The sequence below is a fragment of the Pelodiscus sinensis genome, chromosome 29 (assembly GCF_052426305.1).
Source record: "Pelodiscus sinensis isolate ZL-2025 chromosome 29, ASM5242630v1, whole genome shotgun sequence".
In the NCBI taxonomy this organism is placed as follows: domain Eukaryota; kingdom Metazoa; phylum Chordata; order Testudines; family Trionychidae; genus Pelodiscus; species Pelodiscus sinensis.
The window spans coordinates 5,372,895-5,392,117 of NC_143080.1; the positions used below are offsets into that span (position 1 = coordinate 5,372,895).

At 53.4% G+C, this 19,223-nt stretch overlaps 1 protein-coding gene across 2 annotated transcripts in view; it reads right to left on the reverse strand.

Moving 5' to 3' along the window:
• Positions 1–1,531: 1,531 nt before the first annotated feature.
• The window catches only part of TNS4 (tensin 4), a 30,923-nt gene continuing 13,231 nt past the window's right edge, over positions 1,532–19,223 (reverse strand). Inside the window, exons 3-13 of one of the 2 annotated variants that reach the window (XM_075911298.2) lie at positions 16,105–16,537; positions 15,471–15,871; positions 12,305–12,391; positions 11,106–11,225; positions 9,742–9,834; positions 9,336–9,413; positions 8,026–8,097; positions 6,931–7,099; positions 6,329–6,397; positions 5,578–5,604; positions 1,532–3,263 (exon numbers count right to left, since the gene is read on the reverse strand). In XM_075911298.2, coding sequence (XP_075767413.2) covers positions 3,134–3,263; positions 5,578–5,604; positions 6,329–6,397; positions 6,931–7,099; positions 8,026–8,097; positions 9,336–9,413; positions 9,742–9,834; positions 11,106–11,225; positions 12,305–12,391; positions 15,471–15,871; positions 16,105–16,537 — 1,679 coding nt within the window. In that variant the 3' untranslated portion in view covers positions 1,532–3,133. Of the gene's footprint in view, positions 3,264–5,577; positions 5,605–6,328; positions 6,398–6,930; positions 7,100–8,025; positions 8,098–9,335; positions 9,414–9,741; positions 9,835–11,105; positions 11,226–12,304; positions 12,392–15,470; positions 15,875–16,104; positions 16,538–19,223 lie in introns of both variants that reach the window. The other variant, XM_075911297.2, reaches the window with a different exon arrangement.

Below are 19,223 nucleotides of genomic sequence, written 5' to 3' on the forward strand. Positions count from 1 at the left end.
AGATGACTCGTCTGTCTATGTGAGGAAAACTTGTCAGTCACTATGACAATAATGTAACATCCTGGGCCTGCAGCCGCTTTGTGCTGGGTGCTGTACAAAGGGAGAGGTAGCCCTGACCCAAAGAGAGTGCCGTCTTACCTGGTCTCTCTCTATCTTTGCACGGCATGAAGTACGAGTGTCCAACTGGGATCTTTTGGGCACTGCCATTATGTAAATATTTGCTACTACAAGATGGGCAAAGAGTAGGAGGGGAAACTGAGGTACATAGACGCCAGAACTTACTTAAGGTCACACACCAGGTCATGGGAAGCCAGGAATAGAACCCAAGGCTACAGGGGTCCCAGTCAAGTGCTCTAACCACTACACCAGGCCAAAGAACAAGCCCCAAGATTTATGCAGCCTTGTGCTTCCGTAACCTTTTAATCCTATGTCAATTGCATGGGAAATGCTGTGACACAGCAGCGATTCATGGAGGAAGAGACACAGATGAATTGCCCGTGATTTCAAATGATCGAGTCGGTAAAGCAGACGGCGTTAGTGGGATAGACAGTGAAGACTGCAGCCCATGCACACATGTCAATGTGATTCCCCAGACTCACTTGCTCAGTTTCCTGGCTCACCTACTCATGCTCCTGGGGGACAAGACCATCTTATGACTGTTGAGTGAAGGGGGAAATAGACCTTGGATCTCCCCATCCAATGACCTCGTGATGCAATTTGGTCTCTTATTTACTGGAGCCCCCTGCTTTAATAAGGGACAGCATGTACGCGGAGCACCCCGGATGAGAGCAGAGCTGAAGTGAGCTAGTCTCATTCAAGGCTCAAATCTTGTGACAAATCTGTCTCTCCATTGCTTTCATGTGACCCCGTGTCTAAGGCTCTGCAAGCTCTCCGTGCTGAGGAACGTCAAAGCAGCACAGCTGTCTCTCCAGCCCTCCCGCTGCAGCAACAGTCAGCCTGCCACTGTGTTCCTGGCAGGGCAGAACAGGAGCAGTCCAATAATTTGCTTTTTGTTTGTTCAGCTCACTCACCTGTCAGATACTTCCCAGAGCTGTGAAAGGGGAAGGGCGCATGCCTGCAGGGCAGCAGAGATCACAAAACACTGAGCACAGCCATCAGGGCAGGCATGGTGGGATACTGGTGGAAGCCAGTTCTCTTGGCAAAACAAACCACAGTGTCCACACGGTCGACAATAAAGGGAGGGGAAAAAGGCAGAAGTCTCTCACGGGGGAGGAATTTTTTGTTGCCAAAACTGGGTGTTTTCCCTGACAAAAGTTGCATCACAATGTAAACACTCTCACTGGTTTTTCGCCAAAAGGCAGCTGTGGGCAGCAAAATGTGCCAGTGCAGACAAAGCCTGCCTGTCGACTCCTCTGGGAAGGTGCAAATTCCAGGAGTGCTTTGAGCTCCCCCAAGCATTTTTGGAGTCTTACTTCCCTACGGCGTGCACCTGCTTGGCCTGGTGGTGCAGTCAGACCTCGAATCGCACAGAGTGTGCTGTAATTAAACCACACCGGAGGCCGAAAAAAACTTGTTGTGCGTGATAGAAAATGCTCAAAAGGCTTTATCTTGTTGGGGCCTGTTGCTTGTCTTGCATGGAGCAATCCCGCCACATGCACTCAGTGTTTTCCTGCCGCCAAGGAAGTCTTTCAAAGTCATGTTGGAGGATACAGGGGTTTTCTTTAGTTACACATACATCCACACGCTTGCAGCACACAGTAACATAGTTCGGTTGTTAAAAGCTCCACACTAGCTTTCGTGGTGAGTGAAACAATCCCCCATTAAGACAGAAAATACCTTCTCGTCAGACTTGTTCATACTCCGGATAAAAGAGCCTCAAACAAAAACCATCGACAGTACCATGGGAGTTTTAAAAAGGGAGGATCAAAGGTATATTTTGAGCACGGCTCTACCTTCTGACTTTAACGCTGCTGTCCCAGACTCAGGCTGTAAACCAGAATAGCACCAGAGCCCCGTCAGTTTGCCTCACTGAGGGTCTGGCTGCGATACTGGTAAGTCTCCTCCCAAAAGCCAACACGGTGCTGTCCAGAAAATGTCAGGGTTTATTTCACTGCTCAGGATGAGCCGGGGATTTGGAGCTGGTCTCAACCAGCCTAGCCAAAAAGGGCCCCCAAATTTACCAGCCCTGGCAAAGTTAAAAAAAACCCCCTGCTTGGCCTGACAGCTCTGTCTCAAAATCAGAGGGAGCCAAGATTTGTCAGAAGCAAATCTTCGTGGGGGCCTTGGTGGGCAAAATGCACACCTGCCGGCTATGTAGCGGGCCGGTCAGCCTAGCGCAGGTGCTTGTCTCACCTCTTGCAGAGTAACCTGGGTGGTGCTAACTGGGATTTTTGGAGGGTGGGAGCCCGGACCCCTTTAAGGATCTCAAGATGCATAGGCGGTGGGTGAACCCCTGGCTGGGGGCACTAGTCCTCAGGCTTGCCCCTTCCATCTCAAGCCCTGCCCTTTCCATCCCCCACTGGAGCCCAGAGCCCCCTTCCCCAGTGTGGCCCCACCTGAGGCTAGCTAAGGAGCGTGGGGAGAGCAGGTGGCACGAGGCTGCACCCTACCCAGGCCTGGAGCACAAGGAAAGCAGGCAGCCCCAGCTATCCCACCATCCCAGAGCATGGGAAGGCAGGCCGTGGGTGGCTCCAGCATCCCCTGTCCCAGCTGGAGTACAGGGGGCCTGAGAAGAGCCTCACAAGTGGAGTGGCTTGGGCAGGATAGGAGCAAGGCCACAGCTGACTGTCTGGAGAGGCCCAGCCTCCCCCAGCCTATGCGACCCGCCAGTTATGTGAAGACAGACACTGCTCTCAAAACTTCCCCAGCCTGTTAACGAACCAAATCCCCGTCAAATGAGCAAAGGACTTGGCAAGGCAAATCCAAGCCCTCTTGGGCTCCTCCGCCGTCTGGCTTCCTGCAAGCTGCACTAGGTACGCCCAAGACATTCCTCAGGGGCAAGCTTTCCACGCGATTCCTCTCGAAAGAGACCCCATCCCAGCGGAGGTTCCCAGGACTGAGCAGGGAGAGTCAAAACTTCCTCTGAAAGTCTCGGCATCAAAGTACATCCCCAAAGTTATAAATACACGCAGTTGCCAAAAACGCAACAAGGTCGGAAGCAGTTCAGCTGCCTCTACTGCTCCGGGAGGAGTTTGCGGATCAAGTCAATGACCGGGGAAGCTGGCTGCACCGTGTCGTACTCGGCAAAGAGGTGGCAGAGATTCTCGGCGTCCGTTTGGCTCTTGGCGACGAAGCCAAAGATCCTTTGAGAAAGAGAGAGACCAAATACAGGACCGGTTAGGTTGCGTTCCAAACTGCAGGAGAATGAGCTCAAGCAAGTCACAGAGCGAACGTCCAAGAACAGCAAACCCACGCGGTCCCTTCCCCAGTTACATTCCCGAGGAAAAACCGGCCGGGATCCTCCTGACGATGAAACGTTTCTTGGAGTCTTATAGGAACTCACTACCTGAGCACCGAGAAAACAAATAAGTGGGCCATGGGAAGATTAGGGAGTCGAAGGATTATTCCCCTCTTTCAGCACTGCTGAGGCCATGTCTGGAGTATTGTGTCCAGTTTGGGGCCCCCCCACTACAGAAAGGATGGAGGCAAATTGGAGAAAATCCAGCAGAGAGGGCTGGAGCTTGTGACTTACGAGGAGAGGCTGAGGGATTTGGGCTTGTTTAGTCCAGTGTTTCTCAACTTTTTTTTTTTTATAAAGTAACACTTTTTCCAATAAAAATAAAAAGTAAAATAATAATAATAATAATAATAAAAGTACCCCACTACCTACAGTTTTCAGGCATGCAACATTGTTTTGTACCATTGCAACCCATTTGTTCAAACAACTTAATGGTAGCCGGGCGGGTGATGAAATTTTTGGGTGTAAAAAGTACAAAAATAATAAAACGCTGTAAAACTTAAAGCAAAAATTCAGGTTTCTCAAAACTTCAATTGTGTGGACGTACTCCCCAGACTTCTCTCGAGTACCCCTAAGGGTACTCGTACCACTGGTTGAGAAACACTGGTTTAGTCTACAGAAGACAAGGGTGAGGGGGGATTTGAAAGCAGCCTTCAGCCACCTGAAGGGGGGTTCCAAAGAGTCTGGAGAGAGGCTGTTCTCAGGGGTGGCAGATGACAGAACAAGGTGCAATGGTCTCAAATTGCAGTGGGGGAGGTCTAGGTTGGATAGTACGAAAAACTATTTCACTAGGAGGGTGGGGAAGCACTGGGATGGGATGGGAGGTTTTTAAGGCTCGGCTTGACAGAGCCCTGGCTGGGATGATTGAGTTGGGATTGGTCCTGCTTTGAGCAGGGGGTTGGACTCGATGACTCCTGGGGTCTCTTCCAACCCTAATCTCCTATTATTCTAAAGTGCTACATAGTCCTGTACAGGCAGTCCCCGGGTTACGTACAAGATAGGGACTGTAGGTTTGTTCTTAAGTTGAATCTGTATGTAAGTCGGAACTGGCGTCCAGATTCAGACACTGCTGAAACTGACCGCCAGTTCTGACTTACATACAGAATCAACTTAAGAACCCCAGGCGTCCCCAAGTCAGCTGCTGCTGAAACTGATCAGCAGCTGATTCCAGGAAGCCCGGGGCAGAGCAACTCTGCCTGGGGCTTCCTGTAGTCAGCGCTGGTCAGTTTCAGCAGAAGCTGACTTGGGGACGCCTGGGGCAGAGCAGCTGGGGTGCTGCCGGGTTGGTCCAGTAGTGCCCAGAGCGGGCGCTGCAGGACCAATCGGCAGCGCCCCCGCTGCTCTGCCCCAGAGTCCAAAACAAAAGCCTAGTCTGCTGGGGGGGGGGGGAGCACACTAGCTGCGCCCCCCCCCCCAGCAGACCAGGGACACGGGGAGCAGAGCCACAGCGGCAGCGGGGTGCCGCGCCTCTGAGGCTTTGCTCTGGCAAAGCCTCAGAGGCGGGGACCCCGCCGCGGCTGCGGCTTCAGTCTGGGTGCCTGTGGTCTGCTGGGGACCGTCCCCAGCAGACCACAGGCACCCAGACTGAAGCGGCAGCAGCGGCGGTTCCCCGCGCCTCTGAGGCTTTGCTCTGGCAAAGCCTCAGAAGCGCGGGAACCCGCCCCGTGCCCCTGGTCTGCTGGAGACGGTCTCCAGCAGAGAGCACCGGAGCAGCTTACGAATGGGGCTTTCTCGCCCCGACCTCCGGGGCGAGAAAGCCCCATTCGTAAGTGCGGATCCGACGTAAGTCGGATCCGCGTAAGTCGGGGACTGCCTGTATTTTGTTTCAGCTATTATTCTAAGGATTTGACGGGAGGTGAAATTCATCCCTCTAGCTGCAGCTAGAGCAAAGATCTCACCACGTGTGGGTCTATATGGGTCGTACCACCCTTCCACCCCACAAGGGTTTCATTACAAAGCACAGATGAGTTCTCCTAAATCTATTCAAGCCACCCACAAAGTTTCACTTCGCCTCTTATCGTTGGGTTTCTAATTTCCGGGTTTAGCCTGCTTCTCTCTTCCACTGTTGTTTGAAATGTGTCTGTATAAGTAACCGGAACCCAGGAAATACAATCCCTTTCCTCCTGTGTTTTAAGGGGGTGTCTCTGGATGAGGCTTACCGTGACGACTTGCAGTATTTTTGCCACCTGAAAGAAAAGAGGTGAATAAGCATCCAAGAGAAATCAAGACCCTTAATCTGATTAGCCGCGTCTGATTAATAGGTAACTAGAAAATGGTTATGTTTACTGGGGGGGGGGGGGGGGGGGGGGGGGGGGGGGGGGGGGGGGGGGGGGGGGGGGGGGGGGGGGGGGGGGGGGGGGGGGGGGGGGGGGGGGGGGGGGGGGGGGGGGGGGGGGGGGGGGGGGGGGGGGGGGGGGGGGGGGGGGGGGGAAGCTGAACTGCAAATTAGTCTTTTCTGAAATTTGATCAGTTCTTTCAGTTCTGACATTCAGCTCAGGGCTAATCCTTGCTCCAGTCCTGTGCTCATGTGGTTTTAGGCCAGGTCTACACTAAAGGGGATGGCCAAATTAAGATACGCAACTCCTAGCTGGAATCGACATTCTCTGATTCGAGTTTCCCTGCCACTCCCACAACGGGAGGCTGAAGGGAGCAAACACTCTCATTGGCTTCCGTTACTCCTTGCAGGAGCATGAGTACTGGCTGCCAACAGGGGCACGCTCTGAGTTCGATTTAGTGGGTCTTTACTAGACCCACTAAATCAAACTCCGGATGATTGATCGTGTCAGTATCTTAGATCTTTGACACATGGTAGTTATTTTCCGTCCAGGGTCAAATGAACCCGACAGCACCCACCCTGCTCCCTGGTTAGCTTAACTACCCCAACTTGCAGAGCAGTTGGTTGCAACTTACTTTCTGTTCTCAGGGTCCATGCTACAGAAGCTGAGGGCAGCGAGGGGATAATGCCGCCGGAAAAACACCCTGCAGAGGGGAAGAAGAGCATGCTTTAACAGAGGCAGCGCCTGGATAACGCAATGGGGAGGATACCACTTTTGAGCTCCTCCTGGGGCAGGGAATGAGCTGATGGGAGGGCATCACTGGGCCCATCGACCTCAGCTGACCAGTGATGTGAATGTGGAGCCTGATTCTAGCTCCCGTCACCAAAGCGCCAACGGCATAAGCACCTGGGCTTCGTTCAAAGCACGGCTCAGTGTAGCGGGTCGGATGCAGCCTGGCGCGGGGTGCCCCCACTGAGGCAGGGATTCATTTGGCCCAGAGTTCCCCCTGGACTTCACGCTGGGCTTGCCACCCGGGGAGAGACTTTGGCCCCATGTTAGAGGGGAAGCTCAGGGTTAAGAGAATGAGGTCCTAGAGAGCCCTTCCCTCATTCATGCCGGAATCGAGTCACTCGGCCAGCCTTGACCAATCCGCAGCAGCGCTGTCATAAGCACCGCCCCCCCAGGAAGTCTAAGGCCAGCCTCTCAGCTGCAGCGGGTCGGCACGACCGTCCTTACTTTCTCTGGACGTCGGTCAGGGTTATTCCTTGCTCAGTCACTTTGAAGTGGACGATGGTGGGCATGGGCAGCGTCTCCAGTTCGAAGGTGGAGGAGACAGCTCTCTGGACCGCCGAGGCGCCGGTCAGCGACTCCACGCTCACCGAGTTGAGGTACAAGACGTTGCAGGCTGCAAGAGAACAGCACAAACCCACGGTCAGCACCCCATGCTGGGTCTGCACCCCCCCGTCCCACTTCAAAGAGCCAGTGAGGGCTCCATTGGGGGCCATCTCTTTGCTCTGCGTTTGCACAGCACCTAGCAAACCTCAGGAATATCAATAATTAATAATTATACATGTCGCTCTCTGATCCTTCGCTTTCACCCACCACACACTCGGGACAGGAGGGTTAAAGATCGGGGAGTGGGGGGACTCAGAATGAATTTTATATCCTGCTAAATCTTGGATCTTCCTTTCCCCCATCCGGCCCCCCAATCTTATCCCAGCCACAAAGGACACTCCCCCAGGAGGGCCAAATTCCAGGTGTTCAGAAAGCAATCGTCTGGCCCTGAAAATTATTGATTGGCTTATGTATTGATTATTAATATTGCTTATTAATTAATTATTTATTATTAAGATTGGCTTAAAAAAATCAGGCAATTTTATTCAGTGATAAATGTCGGGATCTTTCCCTTTGCTTTCTGAAGCCTGAGCCAAAGGAGTCACCTTTTCAAACTTTTCTCAGTCATGACAACTACCCACTTCTGTATGTTTTAACACCCGCCGAGATTTGCTGGCCGGCCCCTGACACCTGCTATTGGGGCCATAGGAAAAACACCAGGTACCCCAGGACGTGCGATAGACCCATGGGAGCCAGCAATGCCCTTTCCCCAAAGGTAGGCTCTGCCTCCCGGCATGGATCCTGGTCACGTCAGTGGCTTCCGCGGCTCGTGTTGGGATTGATCACAAACGTGAAGAAAACAGCTCAGGGGCCGGCGTGCTAAGGACTCAATCACTGTGCACGGGGTGAAGTCCAAAGGCCTTGAGGGTGGCGACAGGCTGTCCCCTCCAGCAAGCAATGCCCGGGAAAAATCGGATTGTGTTTCCCTTTGCTCACCGGCAGTTTTCTTTGCTGCAGCAAGCGCAGATTCCAGCGGGGTCTCCGCGCCGTTATGGCCGCCAGCAAAATCTGGGCAAGGATGAAACAGAACGGCATGGGCGGAGGGTGAACGTAGGGTGGGGGGGCAACCTCCCACGCCCGCCTCTTCCAGCTGAGGCCCCGCCCCCTTCAGGAGCCAAATCCACCACCGCCACAGGGGCAGGGCTCCTGCCCACCCTCCCAACCCCCCCCAGCTCTGGAGCACGGGGCGGGCGGTACGTGGCCCCTGCCTCAGGGTGGCTAACGTAGGGGGTGGAGTGTGGGTGGGGCCACGCCTGGCAACACCTTCCCCTGCCTCTTCCACACGCCGTCCATGCAGACCGGCGAGGCTCGGATGAGCCGCCCCGAGCAAGCGGCTCTGAAATCAGCGCGTGGCCAGCAGGGAAACTGATCAGAGGAGACACTAGGCCCAGGAACCGGCTAGTTTTCGGGTCCCAGCCCGTGGATCTCTCTAACGGCCATGAGCAGGCTCAGCCCCTTGATTAGAGCCAAGGTCTCTCGGCACCTCTCTCTCCCCCAGGTTTAGCTACTGCAGCCATTGGGCGGGTGTTGCCTGGAGGATTAAGTCTTCTCCTTAGGGCTCTGCCCACAGCTGGGGAGTTACCGGCCAGTTTACCTCCTCACCCCTCATCACAGCGGCTCTTGCAGCTGCCAGGGGCTCTTGTCCCTCCCATCCATAGGATGGTTGCGGCTGCCACCGTAGGCCCCCCAAAACTCTGGCAGGGGGGACCATCCATAGGAAGGGGGGCTGACTCCCAAGCCCTCCTACCAGTGCAGCCCCCCTTCCTATGGATGGTCCCCCCTGCCAGAGTTTTGGGAGGGACCCAGGCAATTACAGGGCCGGGGCGGCTGCAGGGGTCACTCCCGCACTCTCTGTGGTGGCAGGAGCCGGAGAGGCCCACCGTAGCAGCAGCAAGCAGAACCGTGGGAGTACGGAGAGGGGAACTGTGCTGCCTCTTAGCCCCTGGTCATCTATGGCTCCGGGGAGCAGGGGCAGGAAGGGGCACAGTGGGGGGCGGAGCTTGGGGAAAGGGGTGGAGCGAGGTGGACAGGGGGCAGGGATGGGATGGAGCAGAGGCAGGGCCTGTGGTGGGGGGTGGCCTCGGCCACTTCGGCGTGGGGGGTAGCCGATTTTGGTGGCCCAGGGGAAGAGCGATTCTGTAGCTGGGGCACCCTGACGGGGCTGCCAGACCTGCCTAGCCTCCTGCCCCGCCCTGGCTTTGTCCCAGCATGTCTTCCCGCTGGCCTGATCCCGCTTGGGCCCGTACCTCGTGTGGGGATGGCCAGCCGGCAGGGCAAGGCGAGCGGCGTGATGGCGTGCTGGTAGACGAAGGCCGACAGGCTCCCTGCAAGGGAGACAGCGAGAGGGTCGTCACGGACAAGCAACCCCCCCCGGCACACACGTCCTGTCCCCGGGTTCCCACTGCCCCCCAGCGGAAGTTTGACCCGTGGGCTGTTATCCACACCAGCAGCATGTGGTTCCCGGCGCTTTACAGCACAGATGGGTCAAGCGACAGACACGGAGAAGCGTCCGCCACAGGCATTTCAGCTGCCTCTTGCTGCTTCTTTGTACAGCACCATGCACAATGCATCCCTTCCCCTCCCCCCGGTGCTACCGTAATATACGTAATGCTCCTCCCGTCACCCTCCTCTCCAGGACGGTAAGAGCCTCACCAAAATAGGGCTCGTCGCTAGCCCCTTTGAGGTGCACTCCTTTGGCAGACGACTCAATGAGGAAGTGTCGGACCAGGTCGCCGCTCTCATCACCTTTAAGCAGAACACAAGAGAGGATCTACCACAACCTCCGGGCTTCCTGCACACTCTGGTTTTGACCCGTCTCTTTCCCAGCCAAGGGGGTGTCCCTGTGTAACCATCACTGGGTGGGATTTGAACTAGGGACCTCAGTGCAGGAGTCTCTACAGCTTGAGCACTTAGCTTCGGCTGGGGAGTTTCCATGTTCTTGTCTCTTGCTGTATGTGGCCTCAGTGCCAATCCATGGGACAGCGTCCCACACTAGGTGTGTGGGTGACACCTTCACGGCCCCCTCTACTTCAGCCGGGATTTTCCAAATGCCATTTCAGTAGCCTGGCTCTCCTATACGACCCCTAGACAATTGGGCACCACCCCATACATCCCTTGGACCCATAAATCATAGAGCTGGAAGAGACCTCAGGAGTCATCAAGTCCAGCCCCCTGCCCTGGACCAATCCCAACTAAATCAACCCAGCCAGGGCTTTGTCAAGCCGAGACTTAAAAACTTCTAGGGATGGAGATTCCACCCCCTCCCTAGGGAACCCATTCCAGTGCTTCCCCACCCTCCTAGGAAAATAGTTTTTCCTAATATTCAACCTGGACCTCTCCCACTGTAACTTGAGACCATTGCTCCGTGTTCTGCCATCTGTCACTACTGGGAACAGCCTCTCTCCAGCCTCTTTGGAACCTCCCTTCAGGAAGTTGAAGGCTGCTCTCAAATCCCCCCTCGCTCTTCTCTTCTGCAGACTAAAACCCAAATCCCTCGGCCTCTCCTCATAGGTCATGCACTCCAGCCCCCCAATCATTTTGGTCACCCTCCTCTGAACCCTCTCCAATGTGTCCACATCCTTTCTATAGTGGGGGGTCCAGAACTGGACCCAATACTCCAGGTGTGGCCTCACCAGTGCTGAATAAAGGGGACTAATCACTTCTCTGGATCTGCTGGCAATGCTCTTCTTAATGCAACCTAATATGCCATTAGCCTTCTTGGCTACAAGGGCGCCCTGTTGACTCATCTCCAGCTTCTCATCCACTGGAATCCCCAGGTCCTTTTCTGCAGAACTGCTACTTAGCCAGTCGGCCCCAGGCTATAACAATGCTTCCCTCTGAAGCCCTGTTTTGAGGTTTCAAGTAAAGCTTGGCCCACAGGGGTAAATTTCACAGCTAGATCCAAACTCTGGGGGCCTTAACTGAGCAAAACCCTCGTTGTTTATTGGCTCCATTACAAACGGCTGCCCTTGGCTTAGAGGAGATCTCTGGTGCGTTGAACTCTGTCCTCTCTGTACCTGTCTTGCAGCTGGTGGGCGAGCTGAGAACCTTCATTGCCAGCCCGAACGACCCACGGTACGATGTGCTGTCCCGCATGAGAAAAGCGCCTGGCTCTGCCTCCCTCAGGAGCTGGATTGCTGCCAAGGCACATGGGAGAAGGTTACCCATTTAATCGCAAACTCGGCATTTGCCCCGTAACCAGCCCAGGTGGCAGTGGAAAGCAGCAGGGTGGGTTTCAGGATCCATCCTTCATGCATGGGCAACCTACGCTAACTGTTTAGTGCTTTGGCCACGTCTATACTGAACCGCGGATCGATCTTCTGGCATTTGATCTTCATCGATCTTCGGATCTAGTAACAGGCACTCCTACTCCTCATGAGGTGTAAGGCCAACTCTCCATTAGTGGTGCCAAAGATCGAACTTCTAGCATTTGATTTAGCGGGTTTAATAACCAGCACTCCTACTCTTTGAGAGGAGTAAGGAGAAGTCTCCACTTGTGGCGCCGAAGATCGATCTTGTGGCATTCAATTTAGTGGGTCTAGTTAAGACCCTCTAAATCAAATACTGAGAGTGGCTCCAGTTGGCGCCGGTACTCCTTGCAGTTGCAAGGAGTAAGGGAAGCTGATGGGAGCGGCTTCTCTCTGTGAAGACAGCGCCAAGCTTGGTGTAAGGTAAGCTGACTCCAGCTATGTATTTTACGTTACTGGAGTTGTGTACTTTATCCCGACCTTCCAGGTCTGTTGTGGGCCTGGCTTTAGGGGTGTTTATCAGTTGACTCAGGCATTAGAGCCTCATGCCCTTAAACTCAGAGGTGCAGGCTCTGTCCTTGCAGAAGGCCTGTCCAGAAGGGTGTCACCAGACAGTGGTGATTCAAGAGGCATTTTGACCTCAGCCAGGATCCGGAGCCTGGGAACTGAAAGATAACTCCACCCTTTCCAACCTCAGGTTGACTCAATTTCTCTTGAAGCCCAGAGCGAGGGCCTGATCTGGATGGAGCCCCATCTCTGGGCTGGCAAGAGGCTCTTCCACGTTTCTAACGTCAGGTTTTGGTGGGTTCTGATGCAATTAGGAAATAGGTCACTCTGGGACCTCTGGAATGCCCAAGACTTTGCCAGCCCTTTGTGGCCCCGTGAGACAAGCAGCTCTCCAAGAGCTATGCAGGTGGGTAGATTTGGTAATGGGCTAGGGCTAGCCCCCAGACCTTCTCTCCTTTTACCTTGGTCTCTCGTTATGCTTGGCTTGAACCAGTATTTTGACGTGTCCATCACAAACTTCATGGTTGGTTGACCATCTTGGGAGGGACCTGCAACAGACAGCAGCATTTCCTCACGCACGGCACATGGATGCCTAAGGAGGTTGTGGAATCTCCAGCACTGGAGATATTGAAGAGAAGGTTGGATAGGCATCTATCAGGGATGATCTAGATCAAGCTACTCAACTTTGGAAGCCCTGGGGGCCACAGTGATACTCACAGCACATGCTGAGGGCCTCAATTTAAGTGTGGTTGCATATACAGGCATATATATATGCAAATATATGCAAATAGCTTCTTTCACACTGAGGGGCATGAATACAAAGATGAAGGCAAGACTACACAACACACAGGCCCCATTTAAGTCAGTTCAGCTGATACTAACAACACGCAATCGTTACCCGATTTCCACCCATATGACAGCACTTTTCATGAGCAATGGCAGTCCAGGAATTTAACTACTAAAACACAGATCAACAGAAGACCATGATATTGACTACTTTTTTGTTTTGGCTCCCACCCGTGGGCCGCATGTTGAGTCCTGCGTAAATCCAAACTGCACCGCAGGCCGCAAACAAACGGGCCGTGGGCCGCATGTTGAGTATCCCTGATCTAGATGGTGCTTGGTCCCGCCATGAGAGCAGGGGGCTGGACTTGATGACCTCTTGTGGTCCCTTCCAGTTCTAATATTCTATGATTCTATGACACCTCACTTTTCTTTATAGAAGGGCATAGGCGTGTTTATAAGTACTTAGATGCCAGGGATCCTTTTCCCCGGCAACTTTAACGGGACAGGAACCCGAACAAAGACGGTTTCTCTTTTAACCGAGCTGGGGTTTAAATGTTTGCTCAAGCCTTTCACTTAGAACTTCCCTTCTGGTTCCCAGCATAACTCACTCTCCACTTCATTATCTTCTTGGCAAACCCCAGTCAAGATCAGAAAGATAATAGGCTCCGCTCCTCAGCTGTGCGCTTCGGCCCAGCTCCACTGAAGTCGAGAGCGCTATGTTGAGAGACATCCCTCTTTCCTTTCCCATGAGAATCTAGATGAAAAATCTCTGTCGGGAGCTGCCCCCGTAAACTATTCCAGAGAACAATGGCCCAGTTGTTTACTCTTGAACTAGGAATCGTGTATTTCCCAAACTTTTGATAGCTTTAGATGTCCTCCAAAAACAAATTTGGGGGAGGGAGGGAGGAACAGTCTTAGCAATGAAATAAGGATGAAATTAAAAATGACGGGTCACATTCTCAGCCAGTGTAAATAAGCAAAGCTCCGTCTGCTATAGTGGAATGACCTTGTGCATGCTAGCTGAGAAGGGGGTGCACTAATTTTATGGAACCTCATTGTTACTAGAAGTTTTTACCCACCCTGCTCCTTTTTCGGAGAATGATACTCGGACATTTCTGGAGGCTGGAGAGAGTCTTCATGCATACGCTTTCATGGTCACAATTTATATTGGGGTTCCAGTTTATAAGGGTTAAAATGAGCAGCTGTTTCAACAAATGATTCATCCATCATCCTAGATCTTCGGAGAGTCCAACAGGTTGCTTACGAGTGTAACAAACCAAACCTGGGAGCTTAGTGTAGAAGCCTCGACAACTTGAGCTATAAAGCCAGCTGGCTCTGAGCAAACTCATTCTCTCTAAGGTTGCGTCTACACAGCACCCGAAACTCGAAATAAGCTACTCAATTTGTGTATCTTATTTCCACTGTATTTCAAAATAGCTGATTTTGAAATTCAGCACCAAATTCTGAAATAATGCGCTATTTCTACACATCCCTTACCCTCATGGAATGAGGGTTACAGGGATGCCAAAATAGCACACCCGTTATTTTGAAAAATATTTCAAAATAACGGGCGCATTTAAAAGACGTAGGGTAGCTATTTCGGGATACCTATGGTATCCCGAAATAGCCCCACCTTCTAGACCGGTGGTTCTCAATTGTGGGCCATATGGCTCCCCAGGGGCCACGCCCTACCTCTAGGGGGCCACATGGAAAAAACAGAACATTAGGTAAATTATGGACCTTTTTTTCCAACTAATAGCAGATATGAGGGGGGCCGCAGAGGTAAACGAGGCTCAGAAGGGGGCCATGAGCAAAAAAAGGTTGAGAAACTCTGGTCTAGACAAGGGGTGGCCAACCCATTAAACCAAAAGAGCTGAGGCAGCGGTGGAAAAAATGCAAAGAATTGTTGAGAGAGAGAGAGAGAGAAAAAAAAAAGGACACTACCCCTTTATAAAAACACTGGCTTAGGCTTTTTGGCCACAGCAGGCTGCCACTGGCCACCACCATCTTGCGGACGCCATTTTAAATTGCCGCTGGAGCTGCGGGCTGTTTGGAGGGAAGCAGGGGCGGCTTCACAAGCTGCATTTTTGGGGGAGAGGAGCCGCATGCGACTCGTGAGCCGTGGGTTGGCCACCCCTGGTCTAGAGGTACTCTAAGTAATCTAAGTGCCACTCCATGGGACAGTGAACCACCGCCAGTAGATATGTGACTTATAACCATCTATAACACTCTGGGTGTGTCTAGACTACACCTCTGTTGACAGAGAGATGTGGTTTAGGCACATTCAAACTGCTAATGAAGCTTGGATTTAAATATCCCATTCCTCATTAGCATAAACACGGCCACCGCTTTTTTTCAAAACGGAGCTTCTTCGAAAAACAAAAACAAAACAACCTGGCAATCTAGACACGATCTTTTGAAAATACAACCCTTTTCCGAAAGATCCTTGAGGTTTACAGGATCTTTTGAAAAAGGGTTGTATTTTCAAAAGATTGCGTCTAGACTGCTGGGTTTTATTCGAAAAAGCTCCATTTCGAAAAAAAAAAAAGCAGCGGCCATGTTTATGCAAATGAAGCAAGGGATATTTAAATCCCGGCTTCATTTGCACTTTCAAAGTGCTTGATTTGCATCCCTCTGTCGACATAGCCTCTGACTGATGGCATTTTCACCCTCAAGGACGCAGCTCCTCACATATTAACAATTTATAAACGAAAGCTTGATTGGACGTGGAAACGCAACCTCCCGTTTTATCCTGTCTTTCTACCACAACCTAAAGGGACTCTCCCTGCCGGAGACTCTCACTCACCGCCAGAGAGCTCCACCCAAACAAGCCCAACTTACTATGCGAGGAGAAGAAAGACGTGTCTGAAGAGGTCTTGTTCCCGCGGCTGGTCCCGGAGGATGGGCTGGGCTGGGGTGGGATCGTCTGCTTGGTGGAACCTGGGACACCGTTGGCCACCCTGGAAGACGTCTCGCCAGATTCCACACACCCGTTGACCAGCAGGATGGGGATCTCGGCCATGGAGGTAACGAGAGAGGGCGGGCAGCTGCTGGCATGGCCTTTCTGGAGTGGCGGGGAGGAAGAGGCGTTCGCTGGGTTGGGCTCGGAACCTGGACTGAAAGCCCTGGTGCTCGGGGAGGGGAGATTAGGGCTGCTGAAGAAGCCGACAGCGACCGGGCTCTCCGCCGGTCTGTGGGCACTTGGGTAAGAGTCTGAGTCGTCGTTGAGAAGCGACTGGGTGCTGCTGCGGAAGAAAAGTAGAAAGTACAGGGAGACTGCAGGGCTTGTCTTCCAGCCTGCGCGCTGTGCAACAAGCCGAAGAAGGGGGGTATTGCTCCCACTCCCCCCCCCTGGCTTTGAAGGGTGCCAGCTCCATAAAACTACGGCAGGTGGTGGAACGCGCCAGCCTGGCCCGTGCTTGGCGGACGTCCCCTACCAACGCTGAGTGCGCAGACACAACAAAGGGGGATTTACCTGCCAAGCACGTAACTGGTGTCTGATCCCGGGCTGGTGGAGAGCACGGAGACCCTGCTGGTTTGCTGAGAAGCTCGCGCAAGGTACAAAGCCTTCCGTAAGTTCTCCAGGCCCGGAGAGGTGGCTAGGAAAGCGTTTGGCCCGTAGGAGATGCAGTCCTTCTGACCACGCTGCGGGATGGATACGCTTTCTGACACTCGGTAGCAGGGCTGGGGGGAGCTCCCACTTTGAGGAACTGCCCGGGTGCTCTCCGGCCCGGAGAAGACCACACTGCCATTTGGGGTGCAGTTGTCCCGGGGTGGCACCCCTCTTGGGACCAGGAAGCAGCCGCTTTGGGGAGACATGGAGAGCGGCGTGACGCAAGGGCTGGCCGAGCCCTGCATTGATTCGTGGCTCCTGGCTCGGGCGGGAGTCATTTCAATGTACTTGATCTCTGGAGGAACAAAAGAGCAGCAATTAACAAGAAGGGATCGGACGGGCCCCCAAATCCCTTAGGTAGCTTTTGGATCCTTCGCCTCATATTCTGACAGCACTGAGCAGCTGGGTCAGGATCAGGCCCTGCGCTCCCACCGAACGGCACCCGGACCCTGTGCAGGCGCACTTTCTGCATGAGTGAGTGCACCCAGCCCCTGCAAGTGCAAAGGGCATGTGTGTTTGGTGGGAATTTCCAACAATTCCCGGTGCCACATACAACCCCACACCAGAGCTCTTTCTGCCCTAGTGTGCAGTGTTCCCTGTAAGCTGGGCCCTAGTACAGCCATTCAGGAGAGATTCAAATGCCACCCAGTGGATTAGCAGGGCGCCCACAGCTAAGTGTTTGTTTCTACTGGGTGGTGCACATTCACACATGCCTCAGTGCACGGAGAAAAAATTATTCTGCACGCTGATGGCATAAATCCGCACTTGGATGGAAAAGATTAGAGGGAACATAGGCAGGCCAACACTTCATGTGGGCTGTGGCTAATTCCCTTCTGGGGCTGAAGGCTTTGTGTGGAGAAACAGGGAAGGCTACAGAGCCTGCCAGAGTTTTGATGACCCCTACATCACCAGGCCAGGTGCCATGCAGGTGCCAATTCCTGGCTCGCCTCCCTGAAGTGCTGAGGCCTTGCTCCTAATTACAGGCGGAGCGCCCCGGCCTAATGGCAGCAGCGCCACGCCAGGCCGGGAGACACACAATCGTCTCGGCGTGCACAGCGCCCTCTTCGTGATGATTCCAAAGTGCCTGTTGATACCTGTCGCGGAGGGTGGGTGGTTCTATTTGCCTTCCTGCAGCAGCAGTGCTGTCTGGAGCTGACTAAAGAAAAAAACATCTGGCTACTCCCCAGGGAGCGCCTGTATCCAAGGCCTGGGCAAAGGGTGTGTGAGGCAGGAGGGGCTTTCTGGCCCTGGCCTACCACCGAGGAGCTCCATTGTTGCCCTGGGCCATGTGCACAGGGCGTATTTCACCCCTCTCTCAGGCGTGGCTGGATGTCTAGGGCACTGGGAACTGTACAGGGCAGGGCGCGACCTGTGTGCGGGGCAAAGCAGGTTGTTAGGAGGCCCCTGCACATTTCTAGCTGGTCCGATCGCAGCCGGAGCATTCCAGCAGCAAAAGCAGCCAGACCTGGGACTGCAAGAGAGGAAATTGTCTGATTCCATCGCCCCAATTTGGGCCAAAGACCTTTGATTACAGAAATAGCTCTGAAGGCCATGCATGGTCTCTTGTGCAGGTGCCCCCCAGCCTCTATCCCAGAACATCTCTGCCCCGCTTCCTGCTCTTTCAGGGCTCATGGGGCACCCCAAGAGGACACACATGCATTAGTGTATTGCTGCGTCTGTCCGCCCCCTTGTGAAGGGGAAACGTTTGTTTCTCAGCCACCTGCAGAAAAGCCTGACATTAAAACATAGATTTCTGCAGCCCTGTGCACTCACACTATATGGCCTTCTTGCTCTGGAAGCGAAGATGCTCTATTCCTGCCTCCAGGAGGGGAGGGTCTAGTGGTTAGAGCCGAGATGGGGGGAGGGAAGGGCCAGGAGACAGGACTCCTGGGTTCTATGCTGCTTCATGTGACTTCTAGCACATCATCATAGACTCCGAGGGTTGGAAGAGACCTCTGGAGGTCACGAGTCCAATCCCCTGCTAACAGCAGGACCAACCCTAACTCAATCATGCCAGCCAGGGCTTGGTCAAGCCGGGACTTAAACACCTCTAGGGATGGAGATTCCACCCCCTCCCTAGGGAACTGCACGAGCCAGGATTCTGAGCCCTCCCCCCAAGTACGAATAGATTCCTAGGTTTGACACCCAGGGGGAACGGCTATGATATCTGACTTGTGCCTAGCACAGGCCAGACTTCCCCCCGCTGTAATCTCACAGCTTCTGGCAGAACTACCGCCGCTTTTAGAAAGAGGCACTGCAGCCAGCTCTCAAGACTTCAGATGATGGCAAATCCGCCATCCCCCTGGGTAAGCAGTGCCACTCAGAAATCACCTGCCCTGTTAAAACCGGGCACCCCGTTTCTAACCTGACTGTGGCTAGTGTCAGGCTCCAGCCGCTGGCTCTGGCCATGCCTTTGAAGCCAGGCCGATTCTTCGTGTTAATTTTAAAGGCATCAAGAGGATGGAATTTTGTTTGTTTGTTCCGGTTTCTTTTGTTTTTTTGCTGCTGTAATAAAAAATGCTCTTAAAAGTCTTGAGTTTCCTTGTCGGTAATGTCACATGCCTGGCTGCTGCCCTGTCGTGTGTGGTGAGGGAGAAGAGATGGCTGTGGGAGGATGGGTCACTGCCAAAGACTACAGTCACTGTTTATTGCAAGGAACAACTGTGCCTCGAAGGCATCAGGTTCCAGGGCAAGTCGGCACAAACGTTACTCTTTGGCTGCCTCCTTGGTGCCAGGCCCCTAGGCAAGCACAGGCAGACAGTTTACTGGGCTTGTGAATCTGTCTAGCGTTGAGGAACCAATGTTAAAGCAAATCGGGCTGTGTTTAGATAACATGCAAAAGGGAGCTGGATCTGCAGCACATCAGCACCCGCAGCCCTCCTGGCTAAAAGGCTGACACAGCAACGCTGGGCAATGCTTCCGCTAATCTTTTCCATCCGCGTGCGGAATAAAATTGTATGCGCACTGAATCATGTGCACCA